Below are 9,868 nucleotides of genomic sequence, written 5' to 3'. Positions count from 1 at the left end.
AGGCAGGGAGGGCCAGGGAAGCCCCCAGGGAAGGCAGGGGCCCTCCTGCAGCCTCTCTGGTGTGGGGCGTGGCCGGGTGTGACCAGTCAAGGGCATAGTCACCTTCACCCACACCTGGCAAAGCAAAAAGACCAGGCCACTCTCCCAGGCCAAGCCTCACAGCGCCCGTTGGCTAACTGCCCCAGCTTTGTGTGCACAGGTAAGGCTGTGTATCCAGGCCCTGCGCCCACCTCAGGACTCGGCTGCGGCCTGGTATCTCCTGTGGGACACACAGAGCCCCCAGACCTTCGGACCAGAAGCCTGGTCTGGGAAGCAGTGCTCCACACCAAGCCCCAGCCCTGGGTTTGGTAAAACAAGTGTCACCTTCCTAAGCTTTTCAGGGGCACACATTTTAGTAATGATTTCACGAACTCTGCCGTCAAAAACAAAACCCCAAAAGTCTGGTGAAACAGTTCCACAAAACTCTACAATGGATAGCTTGTTACCTAATGGAATCCGGAGTTTTCCTTTATCTTCTTGAGACGGGGTCTTGCTCTGTTACCCAGGCTGGAGAGCAGTGACAGAATCATGGTTCACTGTAGCCTCAACCCCTCCCCGGCCTGGGCTCAAACAATCCTCCTCGTTACGCCTCCGGAGTAGCTGGAACTAGAGGTGAACACCACCATACCTGACTCATTTAAAAATCTTTTTTGTAGAGATAGGGTCTCCCTGTTGCCCAGGCTGATGTGGAACTCCTGGGCTCAAACGATGTTCCCACCTGGGCCTCCCAAAGTGTTGGAATTACAAGCGTGAGCCACTGCCCCCAGCTGGTTTCCCTTTAAGTGATACTTTCTGGCCATAATAACTGCCTGGGAGGAAATCGTTGTCATCTTCATGTTGTTAGAAGCCTTTGCAAGTGAAAAAATGAGAAACGTGAACTTCCTCCCTTCACACAAGCTAAGGAAGCCTTTACAAAGCAAAGATTCTAGAATAATATGAATAGCTTGTCTCTCAATCTTCAAACTGGTTTGTGTTTTAGAGACAGAGTCTCACTCTGTCACCCAGGCTGGAGTGCAGTGGTGCAATCACAGCTACTGCAGCCTCGATCTCCTAGGCGCACACCACCACGGCCAGCTCATTTTTAAATTTTCTGTAGAGATGGGGTCTCATTCTGTTGCCCAGGCTGGTCTTGAACTCCTGGGCTCAAGTGATCCTCCTGCCTTAGCTTCCCAAAGTGCTGGGATTACCGGCGTGAGCCACTGCACCTGGCCTCACACGTTTTTTCTGAATAAATAAGAACTTTGGTTTTACTTTTCTTCCAACCTTTTCTTTAATGTGTGTGCATCTCCCCCTGCGGTGGATGGCGCTGTGCTTGCTCACAGCCCTGAGGCCTCTCTCCTTTCAGCAGCGTCGGAAACACTACCCCAGCTTTATTCTAAGACTCTGAACTAGGCCAGGTGGAGGGGCTCACGCCTGGAATCCCGGCACTTTGGGAGGCCGAGGCAGGTGAATCACCTGAAGTCAGAAGTTTGAGACCAGCCTGTTCAACATGGTGAAACTCCATCTCTACTAAAAACACAAAAATTAGCTGGGCAAGGTTGCAGGTGCCAGCTACTTGGGAGGCTGAGGCATGAGAATCACCTGAACCCGGGAGGTGGCGGTTGCAGTGAGTCAAGATCACATCAACGCACTCCAGCCCAGGCTAGAAGAGCACAACTCCGTCTAAAAAAAAAATAAAAAAACGGCCGGGTGTGGTGGCTCAAGCCTGTAATCCCAGCACTTTGGGAGGCCGAGATGGTCGGATCACGAGGTCAGGAGATCGAGACCATCCTGGCTAACACGGTGAAACCCCGTCTCTACTAAAAAATACAAAAAAACTAGCCCGGCGAGGTGGCGGGCGCCTGTAGTCCCAGCTACTCGGGAGGCTGAGGCAGGAGAATGGCATGAACCTGGGAGGCGGAGTCTGCAGTGAGCTGAGATCTGGCCACTGTACTCCAGCCTGGACGACAGAGCGAGACTCCGTCTCAAAAAATAAAAAAATAAAAAATAAATAAAAAACTCTGAATGGGCCAGTCAGCTGAATGCAACCTCCACCGGCCTGCATAGCAGTGTCCCGGTGACTGCCCTGCTGACAAATCCTTGCTTGTCAGCGAGGCCACCTCCCCACGGCAGCTTCCCACAAGGGGAACCCTGGCTTCAGAGGCTACTTCCTCCGCATCACCATGTGGAAACTTTCCCATCTTACAGGAGAAGATGGTTTCTATGGTGCTCTGGGTGATTATTACGTCCTTCAAAAAGGAATAAAACAATTGAGCTTGAAGCAATCACTCCATCAACACATTAAAAAAATAGGTTTAATGCAGGTGGGTCATCTCATGACGAATTTCACAGGCACTGGGGACAGCAGGCGGCCAGGTGCTCAGAGGGCACCAAGGTGCCGCAACTCCCTGCAGCGTTGATACCACACAAGCGGCATCGCCAGCCCCCTCCCGTCCCCCGCCCCACCTTCACCCTCAGCCGAGAGGCCTGGGTGACTCTGAGTAACACGTTAACAAAAAACAAAGCTTCTTTGAGGAAACGGCGTGACTTAGTGCAAAAGATTCTCTGCAGCAAGAAATGAGGCCCACGCAGGAAAACTCCCACCCGCCTGCCCAGGGCCTGGACACAGCCCGGGCTCAACGGAGGTCATCCACAGAAGCTGCCAACAAATTAGCACGGTTTACGGCCAAAGATTTTTTTGCTTTCTCTACCTGATTTAGGGTTTTTCAAAAGGTTTCTCTTCCAGTGGCACACAACTGTCCTCCTGGCTCCTGAGCCACTGGTCCACCTGACAGGGCAGGGTCACAAGTCCCACCCATGCCCTGAGTGTGGGGACGTGGATTTGGGGTGACGCTAGGGTTGTCAGTACTGCACCCTGGGTCCTGCTCTAGAGCAGCTCTGCCTGTTGTCCCTTGTCCTGTAATCATTATTCAGGGCGCCCTCCCACTTGCCCTAACGCCACACGGCCATGGGCAGTCCACCGTAGTGCTACTGTGACTGCAAGGCTGAGGAGCAGAGCAAGGGGTGCTGGGTGAGAACCCTGCCCATGGTGGCCGCCCTCCCTGAACACAGGCATCTGCGCCCCTCCAGCCCACCTGTCCCCGTGCCATCGTTTGGGCCCCCTGTCACTGGAGGGCAGCGTGGGATAGGATCTCAGCATACACCCAGGGCTGTAAGATGCCGCTGGTACCACACAGGCTCCCGGGCTGTGGTTGGCACACTGAGGCCTCTGCCGCCTGCTGCGGACACTCGGGACACACAAGTCTCCATCCCAGCTCACTGCAGCCTCGATCTCCCAGGCTTTCTTTGAGGATGTTCCCTCAAAGAAAGAGGCCCAAAGCCCTCCTCCGCAAAAAAAAAGCCAGAAAGGAATGGAGGTGCCTCCCTAGAAATCCACAGCATCTGAGGACATCCTCACAGCCCTCCTGGAACAAGCAGACAGGCCAGTGTTGCTGGAGTCAGCCCCTGGCTCCCAGGCTTCCCCCAGGCCAGCCCCTGAGCTGAGAGCCTGCTGAGGCCCCTCCCACCTGAGCCGCTCTCCGCCCCCCTGCTAGACTGCATCTACACAATCCAAGGAGACCCTGAAGGCTGGCTGGGGACTCAGGACCTACACAGCCCCTCAGGGTGACAGAGGGTGGTACGCGGGCAGTGCCAGGACTCAGGCGGCCCAGGGCAGAGTAAGCAGCTTTGTGGCAGTGTGGTGTGTCAGCGCAAGGAGCCTTCCGTGTCCCGTTGGCTGGGGCTGAGACCAGGGAACGCAGGAAGGGACTGTGCAGCCAGGAGGGAACCCCCCCTCCGGATTTGTTCCTGGGCACACAGCCCTCTGTGTCCACAGGCCTTCCACGGTGACGTCTAAAGTCCCTGGCAGTGGTCCTGGAGAGAAGCCCACAGAGAGGCAGAACAGAGGGCCCACTCCGCAGTAGGACCTGAAGATGTGTGAGCAGGAGCCACCAGCTGGTGGGCGCCGCCCCTGAGAGTGCACATGGGGAGGGTGGACGCAGGAAGCCAGCCTAGGGGCGGCGTCCGCACCCCCATCGCGGAAGTCTCAGCCCTTTCTTTTCTCTCCGTGGGCGCTGAGCAGCAGCCACTGCCTGCGGGATGGGCGGAAGGGAAGGCCCTGGCCGACCCCACCCATGGAAAGAACACAGCCACAGGCCGGGACGATACATCAAGCTCGTGTCCACGGCCCTCACATGTCCACGAAGACCATGAAGCACCAGCCCAGGCCCCCGACTAGGAGCATGGTGACATGGATGCCGTAGATGAGCAGCTCGTTCACCAGGCGGAAGTCCACGCGCCGGCGGCCCAGCAACAGCAGCAGCACCGACAGCTTGCGCTGGAAGCGCAGCAGGACGCGAACGCCCAGGTACTGTAGGCAGAAGAGGGCGGCCAGAGCACCCCAGAGCGCCGCGGTGAACAGGCTGCAGCTGAAGTAGAGCAGGAAGCGGATGAAGCCGTACAGCCAGCGCGTCTTGATGTACACGTCGAAGTTGTTGTACTTGGTACGGGCCAGGTGGGAGGCGCGCACGGGCCCGCAGGCTGCATGCAGGCAGGTGGTGTGCGGGCCGTGGAAGGAGCGCACCCGCCGCGGGATGGGCATGACCGGCATTGGGCCCTGGTGGCGGCGGCGCTAACTCGCGGTGGTGGCGGCGGCGTCCAGGCAGCGGTCAGCGTAGGGGTCATGGGCGCCTAGGCCTGGGAGCCCGCCGCTGAGCCTCGGGGGAGGCGTCGGCCTGCGGGGAGAGCCGCAAAACCCATGTCAGTGTGAGGACACTATGCAGATCCTTCCCCAGGCAATCAGCCGGCAAAGGCGGACACAAACTCCAGCGCCCGGACTACGGGAAAAGGGAGTCCAGGACGGGATCTGCGGGCACTCCCAGGCTTGCTCTTTTCACAAACCCTCCCAAGGATACTTCCAGGGGGTCCACCACCTGGGGAAGCCAAAGTGCTTGTTCTAGGGCAGCACTGGGGAAGGGGGGCCTTCGGGGCAGTGGCCAGGGGAGGCCCCCGGAGGTGGTCAATGCCAAAACGGATGGGAAGGGGCAAGAGTAGCTCTTTCCCGCAGGATCCCCGCAGCCCCCCACTAGCTGGACCACCCTCTGCTCTTAGGCAGTTTGCCTGTTACTGCCCTGGTCTTCCGTGGCTGCCTGACCCAGGGGTGACACAAGCCCTTAAACGGCGCCTGCAAGAAACCACCACAGGGCCGGGAAAAGGGACTGGCAGGTGAACCGAGAACGAGCCCGGCGGGGGCAGGTGACTCTAGCAACCTGACAAGTGCTGGGGGCCAGATGGACGGCTCGGGGGCCCTGGGGTCACCTTGTTGGGCCTGAACCCTGGCACTGTCCTTCCCTAGCAGTGACCTTGGGCAGGTCACCTGACCCCAAGACGGCTCCTGCTCTGTCCAATGGGGGTGCCAATAGCACTGCCCTTGAGAGTAGCTGTGGGAGGTAAGGGGCTGGGCCTGGCGTGCACAGTGAAGGCACAGGGCCCAGGCCCCTGTGTGGGGTCGGCCCGGGGTCTGGCAGCGGCCCTACAGACTGGGCTGCAAAGAGCAGACGCGGCATTTGGCTCTCTAGCTTCACCTAGTAAATGCCGTTTATAGCTTGCCTAAATAATCTGTAGACGGAATGAACTCAAAGGTCAGGAAATAAAATCGAAGTAGGAAAGTTGGTAACACGAAGGGGACTGTTGCCAAGAGCTTCGCCTGCCGTCAGACAGATTCAGCCTGGGCCCTGCAGTGGGGACCTGGCCGGAGCGGAAGCCGGAGGGGCCGGGCCGCCTGACCCTCCCGTGCCCGCAAGGGCCCGGCCTCGCCCTCTCCCTCCGCCCGGCTCCTCCACGCGGTGCAGGAGCCAGAGCGGCCCGATTTAAGGCCGGCCTCGGCCTGGAGATCGCCGAGGCCGGGACCCCAGCCATGGCGGTGCCCCTCAAACGTGGCTCGGCGGGGCTGTGTCCCCGCGGGGTCTCACGGCCCGCGGCTCCATCCGGGTCCCCGTCTTTCTGCAGACGCCCGCTCGGCCCGGCCCACGGACCCAGGACCGTTTCCTCGGGGCTGCAGAGACGCGACGGGCGCCGGCAACGCCTTGTGAGCACCAGGCCTGCGCCGCGCCGGGCCCCCTGGCTGCAGAGCCCGTGCCGGAGCCACTTCCGGGTCCCGCGCCGCGCGTTGCCCTGGAGACGGCCCCCGCCGAGGCCGGGTCCCCGCCCGCCGCTCACCCGGTGCCCTCTCCGCGGTGGCGCTGGCGTCCCGGACCTCGGGGCCGGCCGGCGGTGCTGGGGGCCGGGACTGCGGGCGCCCCTGTCCCTCGGGGCTCCGTGCGCAGGGCGGCCGCATGGTGCCGGGGCGCGCGGCTGGGGGCCCCGGCGGGGCGGCTGCGGGCGTGGTTCACGCGTCCTCGGCTGGGGTCGCCCTGCAGGTGAAGGGGCGCCCGGGTGCGGCCGCCGGAGGAGTTTGGCCCAGCGTGGGAGCCGTAGCGCCGTCCCTCGACGGCCACCGTAGGCCGGCCTCACGCCCCCCTCCACCCGCACCGACCGAGCCGCGCTTCCCTTCCCCCTGCTCCGTGCCCGCTCTGGGCGTCCCGGACTCGACGCTTCCCGAGGCACGCGTGCGTGCGTGCGTGCGCACGCTGCGAGCAGTCCGCAGCGTTCCCTCCCCCGAACGCCCTCGGGGTCGCGCCTGGTCTTGCGCAGGCGCAGATGGCTGGCCTGCTCCTGCAGTTCCTGGGCCGCGCCTCCGCGCCACGAGGAGGGGCGGTGCGCAGGCGCGCTCCCGTGGAGCCATCCTTTGGTCCCAGAACAGGGCTTGACCCTGGTAGTGGCCCCGGCCTGAGTTGTCCGACTCGGCGCGCTGCTGCCGGTCGCTGGGGTGGGGCCGGGCCCCGGAGGAAGCCGCCTTCCCGGCGGAGATGGGCGGCCCAGGGACCAGGAACAGGTCTGGTCCTCGCGGGACGTGTGCGAAGGCGCCCTGCGCGGCTCCGGCCTGGGGTTGGGAGGACTGGGCGGCGGCGGGAATGGGGGCGCCCCCCGGGCTCCGGGAGGGCGGGGAAGGGTGGGGGCGGCCGACGCCACGCGGACCCGGGCGGCAGGGAGCGGGTGGGTGGCTGCCAGGCCTGGTGGGCCAGCGGTGACTTCGGCAGCCGAAGAGGGGACAGCCCCGGAGCGCGAGCAGGCCCAGCAGCAGCCCCAGGGCCCCCCCAGTGAAGGAAAGGGACTTGTGTTAGTGTCCCCACGCCTGGTTCGTACAGGCTGGCGGGTGTCCTGGGGGTTTCCAGCGAGGAATGTGTTGGGGAGCGCTCCTGGGTGTGGCTGCTGGGTGGGAGGGGAAGGCAGGGTCAGCAGGCCCTGGGACGACCGGAAAGTGGGTGGCCCTTCAGATTGATGGCACTGGAACAAGGGGGCTGGGCCCTCCTGCCCACCAGGCCCGTCATTGGCTACAGCGAGCTGGCTCCTCCCGGGACAGCGAGCTGGCTCCTGGACCCACGTCCTTTGGACCAGGGCCGCCCTGAGGGCTGGCGCAGCTACCTTCACCACTGTGGCCCCATCCTCGCCACTGGAGAGAGAGCCACCTTTACGCCTGCATGAGCAGGAGTTCGAGGAACATCTGGATGAGCAAAGGGCACCAGGAGGTAGCACAGCAAAAAAGGCCAAGAGCCTGTTTTCTTTACCGATGGCTGGCGGCAAATATTCCAAAAGAAACAGGTGTCAGGCAAGAAGTGTTGGTTCACGCTGGTCATTCCACTGCTTTGGGAGCCGAGGCAGGGGCATCACTTGCCCCAGAAGTTTGAGACCAGCCTGGCAACATAGTGAGACCCCTGTCTCTACAAAAAAATTAAAATCAGTAAACAGGTCTTCCTTCCTCAATAGCCGTGTTGCTGGCTCACCTTTCTGCCTCTCCAGATGTGAGGCAGATCCACACTTTTAGCTATTGAGATCAGGCTGGGCGTGGTGGCTCACACCTGTCATTCCGGCCTCAGATCTCTTGTGCCCAGGAGTTTTAAGACCAGCCTGGGCGACATGGCTGGCAACATGGCCTCCACAAAAATAAATTAAACATTTTAAATATGTAAACATTGAGATAATAAAAAGCATCTTAATACCTGCCTTCATTTTTTGTCTTCTGTTTTAAGGACCATTAGAGACTAACTAACTAAAGAGAATTCTCCCTCCCATGCAGCTCATGCTGGGACACCGGCACTGTAAGACAGCTCCTGTGGCCAGAAAGAGGGTGGTGTGTAAACTGGGTGGTCACCCATCACTTGGCTTCTCACGTGCTGGTGAGGGTGGTCACATGTCCATGGATCAGGGCTCACATCTGGCCCATCTGGTGCTGTGCCATGGGAGGGGCAGAGCCACAGCCCCCTCCTTGCTGTGCGTTTCCCGTGTCCTCCCTGCCCTGCAGTCCTCTGGCCCCAGCTCTGGATTAGACGCCCCCTGCTTCCTGCTGTGCACCCACCCAGAGAAGTGCCGCATGTGTGCCTGCCCTTGTCCCCATGCTGTTACCCTGCTCTGGGTACCAAGGACACGGGCACAGCAGAGCCCCCACCCTCAAGGCACCTGCCATCTTGTGAGAGGGACAGGCTGAGGGGCAAATGACCAGAAGGGGTGGCAAGTGCCATGTCAGACATATGGTCTTCATACAGGGGACGTCCCAGGACTGCTGGGCCAGAGACCCCTCCTTGTGGGTCAGCATCACCCAAGCCAAAGGCCAAGGAGGTCCCTTCGGCGGCGGGGGGTGGCCATCAGAACAAAGCTGCCAATGAACAGACCCTTAAAGGAGTGGCCAGCTAGCGAGGCTGTGACTGGCCCTGGCTGCATGTAGACCCTAGACTGTCCTGCAGCCAGGGGCAGACACAGGTTTTGTGGGGCCTAAGGCTTCTGTGGTTTGAGGGACCTTCCTTAAGAAAATACAAAATTAGGAACAGACCTTGAAGCTTCTGCTGCCAAACTTAGGGTCAGGTGAACCCACTGCCAACTGTGCCCAGAAGACAGGCCCCCAGGCTGAATCAAAAGTGGTTCATAGGCCGGGCATGGTGGCTCACGCCTATAATCCCAGCACTTTGGGAGGCCAAGGTGGGCAGATCACGAGGTCAGGAGATCAAGACCATCCTGACTAACACGGTGAAACCCCGTCTCTACTAAAAAAAATACAAAAAAAAAAAAAAATTAGCCAGGCCTGGTAGCGGACCCCTGTAGTCCCAGCTACTGGGGAGGCTGAGACAGGAGAATGGCGTGAACACCGTAAGCAGAGCTTGCAGTGAGCCAAGATCGCACCACTGCACTCCAGCCTGGGCGACAGAGTGAAACTCTCTCAAAAAAAAAAAAAAAAAAAAAAGTGGTTCACAAAATCACGTCTAGTATGACCCCTCGTTAGCACAAACATATTCTTAGATGTCCGTTTCTGGGTGAAGTCCTGGAAGCAGATAAATGTTTGCAGAGGTGATGTGTGTGTGGTGGAATTAGAGAGATGAATATATTTTACTTTTTTAACATTTCTGTACTTTCTGATTTTATTTTTTCAGCATGACCAAAAAAATAAATAAATAAAAAATAAAGCTGGACTTGGACAAATAAGAAGTGCATATCAGCCAGAGTGGCCTGAAACATGTTCCTATAGTAGAATCTCCGGGAAAGCTGGGGCCCTCACTCGCCAGTACCTCAGGCTGGGCCTGCAGTCACGTGCTTCTCCCTACAGGAGGGTTCTGTGTCCTGAATTCCCAAAAGGTGCAGCTGTCCCCTTGTCACTTTGTCTGTGTTGATGGTTCCACACTCTCTGGTCGGTCATCTGCCCCACCAGCCTCTGCTCGCCCCTGGATGGGGATGGCCAGCTGTGAGAGTGGCTTCCCAGGCTGAC

General features: G+C 59.6%; 1 protein-coding gene across 1 annotated transcript; it reads right to left on the bottom strand.

Moving 5' to 3' along the window:
- Positions 1-2,311: 2,311 nt before the first annotated feature.
- TMEM250 (transmembrane protein 250) lies at positions 2,312-6,667 on the bottom strand. Its single transcript, XM_023227628.2, has 2 exons — positions 6,235-6,667; positions 2,312-4,751 (listed from the first exon to the last, which is right to left on the bottom strand). Exon 2 carries the CDS (start codon positions 4,625-4,627, stop codon positions 4,208-4,210), a length of 420 nt encoding a protein of 139 aa, XP_023083396.1. The 5' UTR covers positions 4,628-4,751; positions 6,235-6,667; the 3' UTR covers positions 2,312-4,207.
- Positions 6,668-9,868: the final 3,201 nt, after the last annotated feature.

This window comes from Piliocolobus tephrosceles, chromosome 14 (assembly GCF_002776525.5).
Source record: "Piliocolobus tephrosceles isolate RC106 chromosome 14, ASM277652v3, whole genome shotgun sequence".
Taxonomy (NCBI): Eukaryota; Metazoa; Chordata; class Mammalia; order Primates; family Cercopithecidae; genus Piliocolobus; species Piliocolobus tephrosceles.
Note: the sequence above shows the minus strand (reverse complement) of the source record. Positions and strands in the feature narration are given on the sequence as shown.